General features: G+C 38.0%; 2 protein-coding genes across 3 annotated transcripts; one reads left to right on the top strand and one right to left on the bottom strand.

Moving 5' to 3' along the window:
• The first annotated feature begins 631 nt into the window (after window positions 1–631).
• mapk8ip1a (mitogen-activated protein kinase 8 interacting protein 1a) lies at window positions 632–14760 on the top strand. Of its 2 annotated transcripts, XM_057330198.1 has the most exons (12): window positions 632–806; window positions 1531–1642; window positions 3166–3474; window positions 7995–8076; window positions 9261–10250; window positions 10377–10449; window positions 11432–11601; window positions 11684–11787; window positions 11884–11997; window positions 12325–12395; window positions 12581–12679; window positions 12999–14760. In XM_057330198.1, the coding sequence occupies exons 1-12, from the start codon at window positions 736–738 to the stop codon at window positions 13069–13071; spliced, it is 2268 nt and encodes a 755-aa protein (XP_057186181.1). In that variant the 5' UTR covers window positions 632–735; the 3' UTR covers window positions 13072–14760. The 2 variants fall into 2 exon arrangements, with proteins under 2 accessions (XP_057186181.1, XP_057186182.1); XM_057330199.1 differs by lacking the exons at window positions 632–806; window positions 1531–1642; window positions 3166–3474 and adding an exon at window positions 7418–7509 and having other exon boundaries at window positions 12999–14758.
• Window positions 14761–14857: 97 nt separating this feature from the next.
• Window positions 14858–17867, bottom strand: cstpp1 (centriolar satellite-associated tubulin polyglutamylase complex regulator 1). Its single transcript, XM_057330203.1, has 9 exons — window positions 17700–17867; window positions 17461–17563; window positions 17079–17209; window positions 16906–16990; window positions 16726–16811; window positions 16050–16245; window positions 15692–15801; window positions 15428–15491; window positions 14858–15345 (listed from the first exon to the last, which is right to left on the bottom strand). Exons 1-9 carry the CDS (start codon window positions 17746–17748, stop codon window positions 15180–15182), a joined length of 990 nt encoding a protein of 329 aa, XP_057186186.1. The 5' UTR covers window positions 17749–17867; the 3' UTR covers window positions 14858–15179.
• Window positions 17868–19027: the final 1160 nt, after the last annotated feature.

Here is a 19027-nt window from a genome sequence, read left to right as displayed (position 1 = left end):
CTTCAGCTAATTTCTCTTTGTCCTCCACATCATCTGCTAAGTCCTCCAATGAAACAGATCTACTAGTCAGTAGCGTGCGTTATCTGTCTTTGACCCACAGCACATTGTAAGATAAGATCTTGATTATGTCTTCATATGTTCGATCTATTATAAAAGTGCTTGACTTTCCCATCCAGAATTATTAACGGTGGCGGTGATTAACAATACAGTAATGAATTGTAATGATTCTGGATATATTATAGATGTCCACAGGCGGCCTTGCAGATGTTTTTCATTTGTTATCAATGGCATTGATCCCACTGACATCACGTGCGCTACTGCTGGCCTGCTCTTCTGTGGAGGTGGCAACTTGAGCTGTATTGATCTGGAGCATCAATCACCAGGCACCCCTTTTAGAGAGACTACGCCTCTCTCTCTCTCTCTCTCTCTCTCTCTCTCTCTCTCTCTCTCAGTCATCCACTGCTGACTTTAATGGCTTCATTGAAGGACACATGCAGAGCAGTGCAAGGAGTGTCAGGGTTGTACAGTAGAATGCTTTCCAGGGGAAGTGAGGACATCCACGGCCGCTACGGCTTCCTGTGGCTGATGTAACCCCCCTGAGGACCTTTTGGAGGACATTTCTGCAAGGAACCAGAACCCAGAAAACCGGCCGGGTGGTTGAGGAAAAAGTGCCATAATTGCCAGCCTCATCGATCCCCCAAGAAGGGTCCAACGCCACCCCGCCCTGCTCCGCAGATGGTGCTCAGCCTGGCCATGGACTCCAGAGAGGATGGGGACAGCTGGATGGAGGAACAGTGGGAAAAATGGTACAGTAGAGATACGGCCGTGTCCCCATCTCGGCCTTTTGAGCTGTACTTAACTGACCTTGGATCAGCTTTTGGTGCTTTTAAATGGGATGCTATGGTTTTGAAATGTTAGTGTTAGGTTAGTGAGAGAGGAGTGTTTTTGTTGAATATGTGCGGATGTTGCTTTTGTTCTAACATTAAAAATACTTTGAGATGTGCTGTTAGTCGATAGACGTTACAAAATTGCAAAAGTAACTCAGCGGGTTGTTTGAATCTGTAGTTGTTCAAAATGTTAAATTATAGCGTATTTCTGACTGCCTTCTAAAAACGGTGTGGCTGCACAAGTATATAAATACAGGAAATGCAGCATGTCTGAGTGCTTTTAAACCTTTATCTTGTTACATCTAAACAGCCTCAAGCTTGACGGCACTTAAAATCAAGGGCTGATTTCAAGACATTAGGCAGAACAAAAATATCACTTTATTTAGTTTGGGAAAAAAGTAAAAATAGACAAACCGTGTTTATGTTTGCTATTGCACAAAAATTTATATAACCTTTCTATTATAATAAATGTTGTTTAAGATGAATGTATACTTATTTAAGCAACATATTTGGCCCACAATTAAAGCAGAAGGTTACATCACTGCAGCAGTTGTGAAGTTATCAGATGAGCCGTGCCCTGTCTCGTGGAGGTGTGACGTATGATGTGTGTCGATGTCTGTGTGGGTGTGTTGCCTCTTTGCAGGTTAACAAATGACATCAGCCTGACTGAATATGAGGATGATGACCTATCAGAGGTGACAGAAATCACAGATGAGAACGGTATCACTCTCAACCACCTTGACCTCGACTTTAAAGTAAGTCTATAGCTATAAATAAACACTATACATTTTAGAATTATGTCTAACACTTTTTTAATTTAATTTATTTATATTTTTCTATATTTATGTAAAATGTGTAGTTTGTACATAATACAGTAGTTTAACTATTTTTATCTTAAAATAATTCTTATTATAAAATGTCATAATCAGTTATGGATTATTATTTGTAAAACACCTATCATTCTAATGTACAGTATAAAGTCTTATATTTCAATTTTTATTTAATAATATCAAAATTTAGATTTGACTTTTTAGATATATTTATTAAAATATATTAAAAGAAACGACACTCTTCACATTCATTTCATTTTTGATTTTTTTTACTATTACTCTTAAATCTACAAGCATCCTATGACGTTTTCATGCTTCATATCAGTTCTGGTTTTTGCAAGTTTCATGAATCTTATTTCGAACATTTCATTTCCTAAGAAAATTGACAGATAGTTATACACCATTTTATTGTCTCTAAGCTCTAAAGTACACATCGGCTATAGTGTGAGGTTTTGGAAGGTGTGCCATGCTGCCACCAGCACATGCTTATAGGGTTAATCAGCATCTGTTCTGTAGCTAATCTTTGATGGGCTTAAATCCAGCTCAGGATAAAGCTATGCATAACTTTATTTAATGCTTTTGGTTAGAAATAAGGAAATATGTTATTTAATTTACCCATTGTACCTGTTTCAACCTCTGTGGTGATGGTGTGTGATATGATGTTATGCTTAATCCTTGTTTCCAAAATGACAGTAGGTGGGGAAAACCTAAATTATGGATCTGAAATGAATGTGAGGAGGAATTCAAATGACAATTATTAGCGGTTAGAAACAACAGAAATCGAAGGGAGTTCCCTACCATAACATAAAAAAGACGTCCGTGTGTGTGGGTGTGTGTGCCCTAGTCACCGTTTTTCTCTCTCTCCACCTCGTAACCAAACAGTTGCTCAGCTTTGTATGATACACACAGTCATGCGCTCTCGTGCTGAAATGATGATTCTTCTGCCGTGCTGTTTACCCCACAACAAAAATAGATTTCTATGTCAAAGCACATGATCATTTTTTCTACAAAGAAGTCGAATGCTGTCTTAAAGTGTGTAGAGGTTGTTTCAGTATTTAGCATGCGGTGTTTTAATGAATGTGAATGTGGGTGAGGTCAAGGGTTGTGGTGCTTGCCAAAGTCAATTATCAGCTTAGTCATTGAATATTCAAGCAAAGGAGATAAGTCAAAGTCACTCACATCTGAGTCTTTTCACTTCATGGACATCATTTATTATTTTACAATATTTTGCTCTGTATTATTGAATAGCATCAATGTTGTTGAACTGTCATTTCTGCGTGTGTTTGTCTTGTCTGTCGTGTGACACGCTTTATTGTTCTCCGAGATTGAATTAGCTCTCCTTACAGCAGCCACAGGCTGATGTCACCCCTCTCCTCTGATTGGCCGGCTGCCTCTGACTGCAGCTCCTTCTCTCTCGCCTCTAAAGCTCTGCTGCCTCCTCTTCCCAGGATCACATGACTGAGCCGGCCAATGGCACGCCAAGGAGCGGCCGGAGGAGGGGGGTGGTGGAACTGCAGACGGAGATGCTCCACTTGGACCTAATTGATGCAGAGGGAGAAATCCAGGAAGAAGAGGAGGAAGAGGAGAACGACAGGCCGCTAGATCCCGTGGATGACAACCACAAAGAGGAACAGGGAGCTGGGCTGCCTGTCATCCAGCCAAAGCTGAAGGATTTCATCCCTCCTGTCGCCATGGATACCTACCGGCCCAAGAGACCCACCACCTTGAACCTTTTCCCCCAAGTGCCAAGGACTCAGGTGAGAAGAGCGCTTTCGATTTCTGTTTTGGCCTTTGAAAGGGTTGCGGCTGGGTGCCGATCTATATGCAAACCGACAGAGCTGAGAAATGTAAAATGTGTTCATTTCCATACTGCACAAACAGGAATCTACCTTCTTGGTATGCATCCGACACGACACGCCAGTATGCCCTTTCCTCATTCTCAATCATTGAAAGGTACGGTGGGGGGGTGTATTTTTAGCGTCTTCTCGTGATTTCAGCCTTACGCTAATCTGTGGCACGTAGCGTCGGGTTTCTTTGATACTCCCGGCCGGTGATGCTTACGCTGACGTTTCCTGTTTGCGAGCGCAAACCGGCCCACCTGCTATGAATCACTGCTGTCTGCCCTCCATGTGTAATGCAGTCTGACAAGAGAGAGAGAGTGGATCGTTACTGTTGACCTACGGGGGTCAAACAACAGGGGGCGGCACTTTAATGGGCCAAAGTGTGAAAAACAAAACAAAATGGGAGTTTAACCCTGGTGGTTGTTGGATGTCGTCTGTGGAGAGGCGTGATCTTTATGATGGAGTTGGTGTTGGCAGATGGTGCTGTGGCTTATAGAGAGAAGATCATTCATTTGATTTAACTTGTTGATCTGTGTGCTACACAATGGGGTACAAACGGAGTTTGTTCATGTTTTATCAAACCTCAGGAGTGACATCATCCAACAGCAATGTGAAAGACTGACAGCATGAAAACTGTGATAAACATTCAATTCAATTCAATTTTATTTATATAGCGCTTTTCACAATGTGCATTGTTCCAAAGCAGCTTTACAGGAGCAAATAAGAAAAACACAGAAAGGTAAAACACAGCACAGTGCATGGTGTTTATAGACCAAGCAAGATCATTATAATAAATAATATCTAATAAATAAATGAATAAATAAATAAATGCAGTCTCCCGGTGAGCAAGCCAACACTGCACTGCTCTGCTGTGCAAGAATGTGACAGTGATGACAGTGTGCAAGGTAACATCAAGGATATCACATAAAAAAATCCTAAAAACATGAACAAATATTACAGTTGTATTGCTTAAAAGTGAATATGAACAGCATTTTTACAGTATTTGACGACTAAAAATAATACAAAGCCTCTTTTTGTTATTTTGACCTCTTTATCCTGTTTTCTTTTTCTGCAAATAAATGCAAATAAAAACAATATTTTTACTTAACATTTAGGAGAAATATTGTTAGTAGTTCACACAATGAAACAAAAATAATCATCTTACCTAAACACATACCTATAAATAGTAAATTCAGGAAAACTGAAAATGGTCTTTGAAATGGTCTCTTAATTTTTTCCGCGGCTGTATAATCTATATATAATATGGCCTTTTGTATGAAGCAGTACAAATTATTTGAACATTTTGATCTGTAACCTAGAAATACCATCTTTAAATGAGTTTAGAGTTTAAATATCCTATATTTCAATGTGGTCTCAGACTTTCGGACCCCATTATGTACAATGTACAATTTATTTGTATATCAATATTTTTTGTTTAAATGTGGACATCCTTAATATTAGATGTCCAGTGACATCAAATGCCTTATAAATATAACATTGAATGTTTCTGATAGTATTGCACATAATCATCAGCGTCCAGCTCTTCTCTGGCTCTCTGTTCGGTGGGGCATCATGGGTAAGGAGGCTGCTGTTCTACTAGACAGGGAACTGAATGATTTAAGTAATTGGCTCACTGTGGTGTGTCCTAAAAAGACTTACAGCTACGACTGAACTCAAAATGACCTGAAATACTGTTTTTTGTTATGTTGCTTACTGTCTTATGACAGAATTTCTCTGATGATATACATTCTTAAAAAATGGATTTTATGTGTTTTAGAACAACAATCTAATTAACTGTTTTTCATTCATTGATACGGCACCAAAATCAAGTTTCATATAGGCACTATAGTAAATAATGTTTATTTTTTTACCCTAACACCATTTTAAGAGACAGTTCGTCCAAAAATGATGCTTCTGTTGTACTTGGTAGATGACAAATATACATGTGTCGTATGGTGTGACATAGCAAAAATGTAGAAAAACAAACTCTTAATAATGTATTATTTTATATTATTAATATTTATAATATAAAATAGTATAACAGAGATTTATCTTCATTGTTAGTTTTTTCTAAATTTTAGCTGTCACACCATTGGATAACTTTACGGTTTATTTGTCAACCACCCATTCCCCATCACATCATTCCAAATTGTATGTTTTTTATTCTCCCAAGAATACACAAGATATATTTTCAGATTGTCTGTTTTAATGTTGTACATTGAAAGCAGATGGTGACCATGGGCTATCATTTTAGTTTTTGGAGCACTCCCTTTAAACTGAGTCTTTTTAATATCTGCCCTTTAAAAAAACACAATGTAGTTCAACTTTTTCAACAATATTTCTTATGTATACTATATAGCATTACATGTGTATAGCAGATGTATTACTATATAGCAAATTTCACAAATATCTCCTGAAGGGTATTAAGGTCAAAATGTTGTCACACATATTCATTATAGTGGGATATTTTACATATGCCATTCAATGATAGACTGGGCTTGAGGACAGACCTCAAGCCCACCTTTCAAAGCATACAAAATCGTATCCAGGTCAACAAACTGTTTCACGACTACATAAGATGACTGTAAATGTGCTTCTCTCTCTTTAATCTTGTAATCTTGGCTTGTCAGATTGCTCCACGTCTGCGGTATTGGCGCGGCCCGTGGGATCAAAGAGCATTTGAGGAATTAACAAAGAGCTTTTCCACAGAAAGTGAACAGGGCTAGAGCAATGCAGTAAACAATAAAGTATTCTCAAGAGATATCTATATTGCGCCGAGGCAGGGGCCAGTCAACAGCATCTTAATTCCTATTTTAATTCTGTAATATGAAATATTTTTGAGGATATTAACTAAATGGAGTTAATGGAGGTCAAGAACTGATTTTATCCACTGAGAATCCAAAAGGGAAATTAATAGAATAAAGCCAGGTGATCGGAGGGGAAAAGTTGAAAAGTAAGGGATTTGTAAGTCATCTGAATGGAAAACTTATTTACATGTACAGCTGTGAAAAAAAATTAAGAGACCATTTAAAAATCTGTTTTTCTGAATTTAAAATGTACTATTATGTGTTTAGGTAAAAATCGTTTTTGTTTCATTCTATGAACTACTAACAATATTTCTCCCAAATTTCAAATAAAAATATTGTTTCTATTTGCATTTATTAACAGATCAAAATAACAGAAAAGATACTCTGTATTTTTTTAGACCTCAAATACTGCAAAGAAAACTAGTTCATATTCACTTTTAAGCAAAACAACAGTAATATTTATGCATGTATTTAGGAAAAGTTTTCATGTGTCTTGTCATGTTGTCAGTCTTTCACATTGCTGTTGGATGACTTTGTCACTTTGATTTTGTTGAAATTCAACAGACACTGGACTGGAATGACCACAATACATCTAGAAATGCTGCTTAAATGAAAACGTTCTTCATTTTGTCTCCGGCTGTATACTGCAAAGTGTAGTGTACTTCAGTGTATTACATTTGAACATTTTCATTGAGTAACTTCTAAAACTTCCTAAAAAACAAATAGAAATTCCCATAACTAAAAATGATTTCATGTTGAGTTTAATTTACACTTCTCTGTATTATTTCAGACAAAATTTTATGGAGACTTCTTTTAAAACGTCAGTATTATCTCTATTATTTCCTCTGAAGATTTTATAATCGCCAGTCTGACAGGCAGCTCTTTATCGTAGAACTAGTTTATTACTTTGTTTTTTCCATCTGTTTCCTTTTACCATTTTTAGATTCACTGTAGAAAGCATCATCACCATCTGTGTCTGCCTCTTCCATCACGAACGGCACTGTGCTTTCCCATCTACCCCCACACTTACGCATACGGTGACACTAGCTCACGCATGCCAATTCCTGCATCATCGAAGAGTGCGTTGCTATGGCAACATAGGAGTGCCTTATCTTGTAGGTGCATCATAGCAGCACGGTCAATCGTGAGTATGCGATAGGATAGCAATAAATGGTGTCATATTGCTTTTCCTGTAAATTCCTGATGTTTGTATCGTATTTTGTGGCAGCTGCCAGGAATGTTAAAATCGTCGATCTAAGATGGAGGGAAGTAGACCAATCTGTCTGTTTATTTTAATGTGAGAAAATGGGATTTTAAACTCCTTTGCTACGAAATAAGAATAAATGGTGGTGTTCTGTGATGGTGTCAGATGGCGATCAGCCAAAAACGATGTCATCATTAATTCACCCTCATGTGATTCCAAACATGTGACTCTTTCTTCTGTGGAACACAAAAGAAGATATTTTGAAAAATGTATCAGTGGTTTTGTGTCCATACAATGGAGTCAATGGGGGCCAATGCTGTTTGGTTACCAACGCCCCATGCTGTTTATATGTTCTGAGGGTTATTTAAAGAATACAATGTTATTCCTATCATGTCCTTCATTATTGTTCTCTATATAATTCACAGGACACGATAAATAACAATTCATTTGGTGATAAAGACCGGAGGAAAGAGAAGAAAACTCATTCTTCCTCTCCACACATTAAGGGTGAGTCATTCATTACCACGCGTTTCACACAAATGATCCTGTCTGAGTTGCTGAGACTGTATAAAACAAGTCATATTTCAAACTCGCTTTTATACATTAGAGAAATGAACATACAAGTGTACTGACAAATGCACTTAAACAAACAAACAAACAAACGGCTGTTAATCATCTCTGTAATTGCTGTATAGTCGCTTGACATTTCACTGATCATAAAGGTTTATTATTGATGATCATGGAATATGTATTGTGTGCTCGAAGAAAATGTAGATCCCCAAACAGGCTGCAGTTGCTTTTGTAGTATTCGGAGTTACGAAATAAAAATGTGTTTACGTGCTTGAGTAATCATAATGGGATTTTAGTTTTAATCTGCTTAACCATGAGAGTTTATCAGATGTCACTTGTGTCTGAGAAGGAGTGTTTGGGAAGCTTGTTTAAAAATAATAATTTTTGCAATTCTATATTGTGTTGCACACAAATTATTGCACACTTGACTTGACTTAATAAGGTATTTATTAACATTAGTAAATGCATTAGCTAACAATGAGCAATGTAGTCGTATTTAGTATTTCGTAATTTATGTTAAAGGGATAGTTCACCCAAAAATGAAAATTCTGGCATCATTTACTCACCCTCATGTCATTTAAAACTTTCATGTTGGTAACCGAACAACGGCGGTACCCATTTGCTTCTATTGTATGGACACAAAACCAATGCAAGTCAATGGGTACCACTGAGTACGAATGTTACCAAGAATTATGATCTCTATTAACATCGCAGTCGACTTATTAGGAAAATTCTGGTTGCGCTTTATTTTACAGTACGTGTACGTGAAAGTACTGAGTAGTATAAGGTAACTACATGGTATAAGTTTAGGTTTAGGGGTAGGTTCAGGGTTAGTGCCTAGTTATTACCCAGTTATTATATTTACTGTAATAAGTACCAAGTATGTACATGGGAATCAGGACTGTAAAATAAAGTGCTACCAAAATGCTAAATAAACTAAATAAAAAAATCATTTTGCTGACTGTACTGGTTTAAAAAATCACTTTGCATTGCTTCCTATGAGTAAAATGTAGCATAAGCATTTTAGGGAGTATTAGTTGACATTTCTTCAATAATCCTCTTCGGTTGTTTTCTTCATTTGGTTTATTGCCTAATGTATAATCTCTCTCTGTGTGTAACAGGGGATGTGGCAGCCAAACCTGAGAAGGTTGGCCTCACCGATGGGGACAAAGTTCAAGCCAGGCCTGATGCCAAACCACGAGGCCCCACCTCCACCACCAACAGAGGCACGGCCGTCCACGACAAGCAACAGGACAAATTATCCGAGTCCTTGAACAACACCACCACAGAGGCACCCTCCACGCAGACGGTCATGAGGGGAAAATCCGGACAGGTGACCCTGATAGAGGGCGTCGTTGACACTGACACCGTTTGCAAGGAAAAAGCCCATTATCATACTTTAAACGGCTATCGGGAACAAGTGCAGTATCCTGTGGAGAACGGGGGTACGTGTGACCCATCTGTTGACAAAAACAAGGACTATCGAATATTGGAAGGAAATGCCACGGAGGAGATCCACCTCACGCCGGTGAACGGCGAACAGGACCGTCCGTTTCTCTCCCAGAGCAGCGACAGCAATCGTATGTCCATCAGCTCGGACACGGAGTTGCCGCCCCTTCACTATTATCCATTAGCGGGTCGTGCTAACCCTTCCATTAGCGAGGAGGATGAGGTATACCCCCCCACACCCCCTTGCAGGACTGTCAGTCTCAGTGACCCAGGGGACACTAGTAAGTGGACTGAAAGCCACAAGTCTAAAGCGGCAAAGGAGGACACAAGGACTTTAAAGACCGCCGCGGTGAGCACGGACGCCTCCGGCCTGACATACGACTCTGTTAAGTACACCCTGGTGGTGGACGAGCACGCTAAGCTTGAGCTAGTGAGCATCAAAGACTGCTACAAAGGTTACGATAGCGATAGCGATAATACCGTCTACGAGTCTGCCATCGATGAGGATGACGAGGAAGCAGATGACGAAGGGTCTGGAGCGAGGGGCATGAGGAGAGACACCTCCTGTCTGTCAGCAGACACGACCACGGACACCACCTCCGACATGCCACGTTCTCGCAAGTTCATGAATGTGTTTGTGAACAGACGGAGGCGGTTCTCGGGTGAGTGAACATGTTTGATTTGCTTTTACACAGTTGGGATCGAAATGAACAAATCCACTGAGTTCACAGAAAAATGTCAATTTCTTTTGATGTTCTTCTAGTTGTGACTTGAGTTTTTACTCTTAGGTGCTGAGTTTGGACATTTCTCGTGTGTTATTAATGGAGAGGAAAGAGAACAGAGTCACAGGGCAGTTTTCAGGTAAGATATACTGCAGTAGTGGCCAAAAGTGATGCCCCCTCAGGTTCGAATAAATCATCAAAACATGAGATGAATGGTACAACATGGACAAAACACTAAACTTTTAAAGGTCCAGTGTGTAATTTTTTAGGGGATCTATTGATAGAAATGCAATATAATATACATACTGTATGTCTTCAGAGGTGTATAAAGACCTTACATAATGAAGTGTTATGTTTTTATTACCGTAGAATGAGCTATTTCTATCTACATACGCTGCGGGTTCCCTTGCATAGAATTCACCATGTTGTTTCTACAGTAGCCCTAAATGGACAAACTGCTCTACAAAGAGCGTTTTGTAAATACGTCATCTCCTTCGGCAATGAAGCGAAAATGTGCCAACATCATAGTCCTGTGTCAGCCACCGTAATGCTTCGAAAGGAATGGGTGGAGTTAGCCGTTGGTTGCAGTTCGCAACCTCACCACTAGATGCCACTAAAATTCATACACTAGACCTTTAAAAGTTAAGTGTTTTGTCCAAGTTGTACTCATATTTTGATGCTTTAAGCTACCCCGAGAGGCACTAAAAGCGAATATGCTCTCCATACATCACTTTTGGCCACTACTTTATATATGTGTGTGTATATACAGTATACAGTGCTTAACAAATTTACCAACTACCTGTCATAATAAAGAGAAAACTGTCAAAAACTATAACAAACTAAAACAACAACAAATACTCTTTATTCACTTTTTACATTTTTTACACATGTCAAAATATTCGGTCAGAAATCAATCAAGCATAACATTTAACCATTAAAACTTATTTGTCTATAGAAGACTGCAAGTAAATCGCTGTAATAAAAAACATTTCTACCTTTAAAAATTGTTGCTACCTTTTATGTAAAACAGTAAAACAGAAAAATCATGGATAACAACAATAATTTTATCTTAGCATAAGTTGTTTAGCACTGAATACATACTGAATATGGTTTGTTCACAGGTTTCTTCCTCGTCATGACGACGAGTTAGAATTGGAGACAGACGACCCCTTACTAGTGGAGGTTCAGGCTGAGGATCTGTGGTGCGAGGCCTACAACATGCGCACTGGATCCAGAGGCATCTTCCCTGCATTCTACGCTGTCAAGGTTACGAAAGACGAACACGCAAAAGGTAAACCCTGCCTTTACTGTACCTATTGGCACATTTGAGTTTTTGTGCCATATGGCCCCAATGGCTCCTGTTTTTTATTCAGAGGATAAAGGTGAATGGATGGATAAATTCTGGGTGAAATTCCTGGGTTCCGTTCAAGTGCCGTACCACAAAGGGAACGACGTGCTTTGTGCTGCTATGCACAAGGTATGCTGACCCTTTCTAACACTGACTTTAATTAACATATATTTGCATAATAATCACGCTAACATGTGATCATATGTAATGTGATCATGTCAACAGATCGCGTCAAACAGAAGAAGAGTGCAGTTTAGCCCTCCCTCTCCGTGCATTCTGGAAATTAATGCAAGAGGAGTGAAAATTATTGTTCAGGATGACTGTCAGACATCTGGAAGGGTTTGTATCATTCAGAATAATTATATAGCTCAGTGGGTGCCACCAAAAGGCTCTTCTACTCTTCTGCATTCAGTGAAACAAAATTGTTGGTTCTGCTGTTATGCAATGAAGCGTTTTAGGTCTGAATGGTAATCTCTCGACATAATACAGGGGGTTCTGGTCCCCTAAACCCCTGTGAGTGAATTTGAGCCCAATCTCGATGATTCAAGCCTCTGAGTTAATCTCACAAACTGTGCAACCTCACACTGCATTGACAACACGCTTATAGCGGTTTACACGGTTCATTCCCCGCTGCTGATTAAACCACGCTTCTGTTTTTATTCACAGGGTGAAAAGTGCTTTCACTATTTTCAGTTGAAGAATATCTCATTTTGCGGATGTCATCCAAAGAACAACAAGTGAGTATGAACAGAAACATAAGCAAACATGCTGTTGTTTCCAAATCATTTTGTAGTGTGACCAGATTTTGCCATACTGCAGTGCCCCCTACAGGGCGGAAAGAGTATGTTAAGATACACAGGACAAAATGGATGTTATTGGCTGACTTATATCAATATAAATCTGCCTCATGTGTGTATTTCAGGTATTTTGGCTTAATAACAAAACATCCAGGGTGCCAGAGATTCGCCTGTCATGTTTTCTTTTCAGACGACACCACCACAAAGTTGGCCGAGTCTATGGGGTAAGTTGTCCAGTACTGTATGTACTTAAACATCTTTGTGCTGATTGGTCAGAAATAGCTAAATGTTATTGCTGATTGGTTGGAAAAGCAGAATATCATTGCTGATTGCTCAAAAAAGCAGAATCGTTTTGCTGATTGGTCGAACAGGCTAAATTGCCTTAAAGTGATATTGAATTATGCTTTTAGTTTAGTGAGATATGTGTAATGATTCTAGATCAATTTCTTCATCTACAAAATCTCTTTGCATACATTTAGTGAATATAAAAAGCCATATTTTTTGTCACAGAGTAATGTCTAATACTTGTATTATTTCAAACAGAAAAGCTTTTCAGCACTTCTACAAACAAAATGTGGAATATTCCTGTCCTACAGAAGATATCTTCCTCGAATGAAGTTCCAGCTATGTCTTTTTGCATTATCACATACTATATGAGGTGTCGCATGATGGTGGTTTTATGCCTCTTTGTAACGTGTCATGTTGATGATATAATGTTGATGTCTATTTAAGACAAATGTTCAAATCAAAGAAACCCCCCGGGTGTTTACGAAACAGATATTGGCTACAGTGCAACTACATTGACCTCGAGTATTACTGACTGGTGTAAAGCCTTACGACGTTAAATAATGTTCAGTGTGACTTGTACAAATCTTTTATCGGTTAATGTGTGCAAAGCTTGGTTTTGAATTTGTTCAAAGCACAAAGACATCACAGTGAAAGGAGAGGGTTTATCTTAAAACCAAAGCTGTACTTGACATATTCTCTGGGACAGGTGGTTTATCACTTTGGTGTCTGTCTGGCATGAACTGTAATCGTGCCCTGGGTTAACATTTTGACCCTGGGTTAACTCAGATTTAACCTGGGTTATAAAGCCCTGTTCCAGAGAACTCAGGTGCCAAAGGTATACAGTGCGAATGACTAATCCAGGGTAGAATATCAATAATAGAGAACAAGGAACAATATAGCCAACAGTTGTAGGTGTAAAAAGCCCCCAAATAACGTAAATATTGTAATAAGGTCATTTACACTGTTTGTCTTTGGTCAGATGCACACGTCTATTTAGGCATCACGAATACAATATGGCATCCATGCTTTCTTCTGTGAATGCTTTTCGTTTATGTATTCATTGTTTGTGTGTACAAATTTTTGGATACGTTGCTCTGTTAAACAGAGCGCAGTCTGGGCCTATTGCATTCTTGTTGGATCTCAGTACCCCTGAAGTATGTAGCTGTAAAAACCAAATAAGTTTATTTTCTTTTTAAATATTATATCAGATGTCTTATTTATAATTATCGCTAAATAGAAAGAAATCTTTAATTATTTTGGCACCTGAAACATATATAAGGAGAGAATGATACGCAACTATACTGCAGAGCTACTGTCATAATGACAGAATGCGGTCTATATAATGGTGCTGAGGAATATGGCTGCCTGGTTATGAAAAGTTTGTGCTTATTTTCTTTTGTGACCCTGATATTCCAAGAAGGAGCGTTTCAAAGTCAAGGCCTAAAATGGACCCGTCTTCACCAATCCTTTCAAAATGGCACAACCGCACAGCATGCGCTTTGAAGTAACTAATATGCAATATTCACACGAGCAGAATCTTATTAAATGAATAGACGGACCGAATCTGTATTCTGTGAGAAGGTGTTTAACTGTTTGCAAAGACGTTTCAGTAGGGACAGCCATTTTGAAAGGTGGTCTTCAGTTGTTAGGACCATTTGTGTCTGCAAAAAAAACTGATCCTGCAAATCACAAGTTGTGCCTATTTCTTTTATCACTGTACATTTGTTTCTCGAATGATCATAACTGTTCTGTGGAACCCATGAAATTAAATCCTATTTGTAAATGTATTGTCCTGGTGTGTATTTGCAAAGAAAGCAACTAAAATGGAACTGAAGTGATTTTTCTATTTATATCATTTTTGTTACATTTCATGTAAAATCTACAGTTATAATGCATTCACATGTGATATTTCATTGAATTATTGTAAGTATAACAATCTGCAGGTGTTAAATGGACAGTTCCCCCAAAAATGAAATTCTGTCATCATTTACTCACCCTCGAGTTCTTCCAAATCTGTATAAATGTCTTTGTTCTGATAAACATAGAGAAAGATATTTGGAAGAATGCTTGTAGCCAAACAGTTCTTGGCCACCATTGACTACCATAGTAGGAAAAATGAAAATGGTAAGTTCCCCATGAACGGTTTGCTTTCCTACATTCTTCAAAATATCTTCTTTTGTGTTCAACTGAAGAAATATTCTATACTGTATAGAAGATATTTTGAAGAATGTAAGAAAGCAAACCGTTCATGGGGCACTTTTAACTACCATTTTCATTTTTCCTACTATGGGAGTCAATGGTGGCAAAGGAACTGTTTGATTACAAGCATTCTTCCAAATATCTTTCTCTGTGTTCATCAGAGCAAAGACATTTATACAGATTTGGAACAACTTGAGGATGAGTAAATAAATTTTCATTTTTAGGTGAACTGTTCCTTTAATTCTCAGAAGAATCGGTCTCCTCCGTGGAACCGTCGCTTTCCATTTCGATCCTCTTCCGTTGGTGCAGGGACTTGCGCGGTGAGGCCTTTTTGGACGACTCCTTCTGTCCTGCAGCGCTGCTGCTGCTGTTAGATGTGGGGCTGATGGCGACTTGAGCTATACTGCAAGAATCACAGGATTACATAAACAATGTAAATATAAATATATAAAGTAATACACTTTTTGAATAAATGTTTCTCTCACAGTCTCTCCAGCTCCTGGTCCATTTCTGGATCAATTAGCAGGTCTGATTTATTTGGAAGAGCACCTGGTGTACATAAGACGGAAGAAAATGAATTATGTGTATTATTTAAAAGGACAGTTCACCCAAAAATGATTCACCCAGATTTGGAACAACTTAAGGGTGAGTAAAGATGACAGAATTTTCATTTCTGGGTGAACTGTTTCTTTAATATGTTTGTAGGTGTATCACACGAGTTGCAACACTATAGGGGATCTAACACGTACCGATATCTTGGTTTGTTCCCTCATGTTTGGCCAACGCCATCAGAAAGCCATAGAAAGACACATGCTGACTGCTTTGTAGTACCTCTTTAATAGCAGCAGTGGAAGGATATCTAAGAAAAGATTAAATCAATATCACTTTCCAACAGACTGGGTGTGTACTGCCCTACAAAGCCAAAACACAGTGACTTTGCCAACAGAGAATGTTTTTTCATTCTTCTTTCAATTTAATCTCTTATAAACGAATATCAATCAAATTGATATTTGAACCCCCCCCCAGTTTTACTGTTGTGAACACAAGCCTAATAACTGTGCTCTATATGATTTATAAAAGTAAATGAAATATTACAGTTGTTCTTACTTGTGTTTGAGCCTCTCGCAAAGTGCTTCTATGCATTCACTAAAGATGGAGGAGTCCACGCCTTTCTGTGTTTCTTGCTCCTCACTGGCTGCGCTGGATAACTGCTCCACTGAGGTGGAGGTTGGGACTATAACAGTGTTTGGATTCTTCCCCGAGAGCAGGTCTTGGTATATCACAGACACGCTTTGCACAAACTCTGTGAAAGTGACCAGTGGAGGTGAAGGGCAGAGGTAACCATGAAAACCCTTTATACACCCCAGTGGAGATGTCATTGTGTCTTTGTTACACTGCTGTAAAAGTCTCAAGGTCAGAATGTTTAGACAAGACCATTAAATAGCAATGTTTTGTGATTATCTGTGCACTGTGAAGATTTGTGAGTAATTTATTGAGACGTATACTGGTAAGGGTATATTTGATGACTTTTTAGTTCTGTAGTAGAATGTTTTCAATTAATATGAATTAGTAATAAAAAATGTTTTTTTCCTTTTAAAGCAGTGATAATATCTGAAGAAATACACATGTTCTTAAAACGGAGTTGAGAAAAATCTTAATTTAAGAAGAAAATGAAAGAAAAACACTTTTCATCTTTGTTGTAAAGTAGGTTCTTTAATCTGAGTTCATTTTAAGAACATGGCTTTTATTTCTAATGCAAATAATAATAACTTTTGAAAGTTACCTTCATAATAAAACTGGATTTGGAATGAGTAGATAAAATCTGAAAATGACATCAGACAGTCTATGGCATCATCCATCAGAACAATCCTGTCAAGGATTATAATAACAGGAAAATATATGTTGAATGACTTAATTATAACATAAAAGGCAAAGAATCATCAAACAACAAATGTGAAATTACCTGGCTGTGTTTTGTACCATCTCAATAGGAAAGTCTGTGCATAACAGCTGTAAAAGGGAACTGTATTCGGACATTGCCAGTAAATCTGCAATCAAACAGAAACTGCATTTGATTCATGTTTAAAAACCTGTAATATTGTCATAACTGGTCATAACACTCTCGCCACTGCTTACCTCCATTTTTTCCAATCTGTCTAAAGCATTTCCAGAAGATATGAATGAAGGAGACTCTGTTATGAGGTGTTGCCTTGATGTAATTGAATTCCCTGAAGAGCACATGGTTTCCATTCTTCACACTGGTAAAACTACAAGATTATATAATAGTGTGATTAATATCAGGTTCATAAAGCTTTGTGCATAATAACCGTATGATCAGAATACGATTTACAAAATTATGGCCCGATCATGGTATTCTGTACAGCACCATGTATTATACAGTACAGTTTATACTATATTTATATATTATTACTATATTTTTAATTTAAATATATATTTACAATATGTTAGATGAATATTGTAAAATAGCTACTGTATGGTTATATAATCAGAAACTTACTATTCTGCAAAATACCGGATCACACCAAACTGGGTGTATTCCTCCTTATGTTCAAGCAGCTGTGTGACTGCATCATTCAGATAGAACAGGACATTCGTGTCAGCTGTAAAATAAAACGAAAAGCAATGTGGTTTTACTTGGCAATCCACCTGTCAATCATTCTGCAAGCAGGCATCTTGGATCAGACTGATATCTGCCCACAAACCAAACCAAACCAAACAATAAACACTGTAACATACCTAAATACTCGTCAACTGTGAGGCTGAAACGATCCGTGTTCATTTTCATATTGTTCGGTTATTTTCCGAAGCTGGGATGCAGATGGAGAGCATGACTCTGCGGGTCTCCTATACAGATGATGCGGTTTATTGGTCATTGTCAAGGAGACGCTTTTCCTGCGACGCAACGGCAAGTCACGTGACGAGTGACGACGGATCCCGGAAGTGAGTGCCCACTGCCTATGAGCAAGGAATTTTAATGTTTTTCAGCATAAAAAATTACAACATAGAACAAATGGGACATATAGACACCACGGAAAGATTAAATTACATAATAGTACATCACGGTTGAAGAATCAAAAGTATGACAATCTCAGTATTTTGATATGATATGTAGTGTGCAAAAGAATATGATATGTTTTACAACAGCAGACAAAAAGACATGTAGGAATTGATAACTCTGGCTTTGTGAAAATACATTCAACATTGTTTAATTAATTTATTTTATTTTAAGATAAATAAATGTACCCATTAAACAAAGCAACATTCTGGTGTAATCAACGTGTACATAATTTGCAACGATATGTAAAAGAAATATAATAGTTTCTGTAATCTGTATCAACTTGTTAAACATAAAAACAATGATACAGTAACTGCGGACTGCAAAGATTAAATTAAAAACTAGTGTGAAATTGTTTCTTTTGCTTTACAAAAGTACCACAAAGCAGATACATTTTTATACAAACTTATATGGAAAAAGTATTATTATTTGTATTAGCTCTGGCATTATAGCGAATATTCAACTGGGAATATAAAGTAACCAATCGATGTCTGAGCAGCACGTGACACAACACCGACGTGAGCGCTGGGTGGAGTCTCGTCCTCATTTTTGAAAAATGCTCGGCTGTGTTTCGTCACTTTTGTTGACGTTGCTCTGACGTGCTGCGCAGTTTCACTGCACCCATGTTGGCCTGCTCTTTAAATACAGTATAACAGCGTCTTTTAGTTTTGGTGCACATACACATTCGCCCAAAGAGCACTAAAGGGCAATCATGTAGACTCTTTGAGGAATTATGTATAAACCGGGGCGTTTTATTATTTAGTTTTACTACATATACAGTCGTGGCCAAAAGTTTTGAGAATGACACAAATATTAATTTTCACAAAGTCTGCTGCCTCAGTTTTTATGATGGCGAATTGCATATACTCCAGAATGTTATGAAGAGCGATCGGATGAATTGAATTTTATTGTGAATTATTATTTGCCAAGAAATGAACTTAGTCCAAAAAAACATGTACATTCCATTTCAACCCTGCCACAAAAAGACTAGCTGACATCATGTCAGTGA

This window comes from Triplophysa rosa, linkage group LG3 (assembly GCF_024868665.1).
Source record: "Triplophysa rosa linkage group LG3, Trosa_1v2, whole genome shotgun sequence".
In the NCBI taxonomy this organism is placed as follows: Eukaryota; Metazoa; Chordata; class Actinopteri; order Cypriniformes; family Nemacheilidae; genus Triplophysa; species Triplophysa rosa.
Note: the sequence above shows the minus strand (reverse complement) of the source record. Positions and strands in the feature narration are given on the sequence as shown.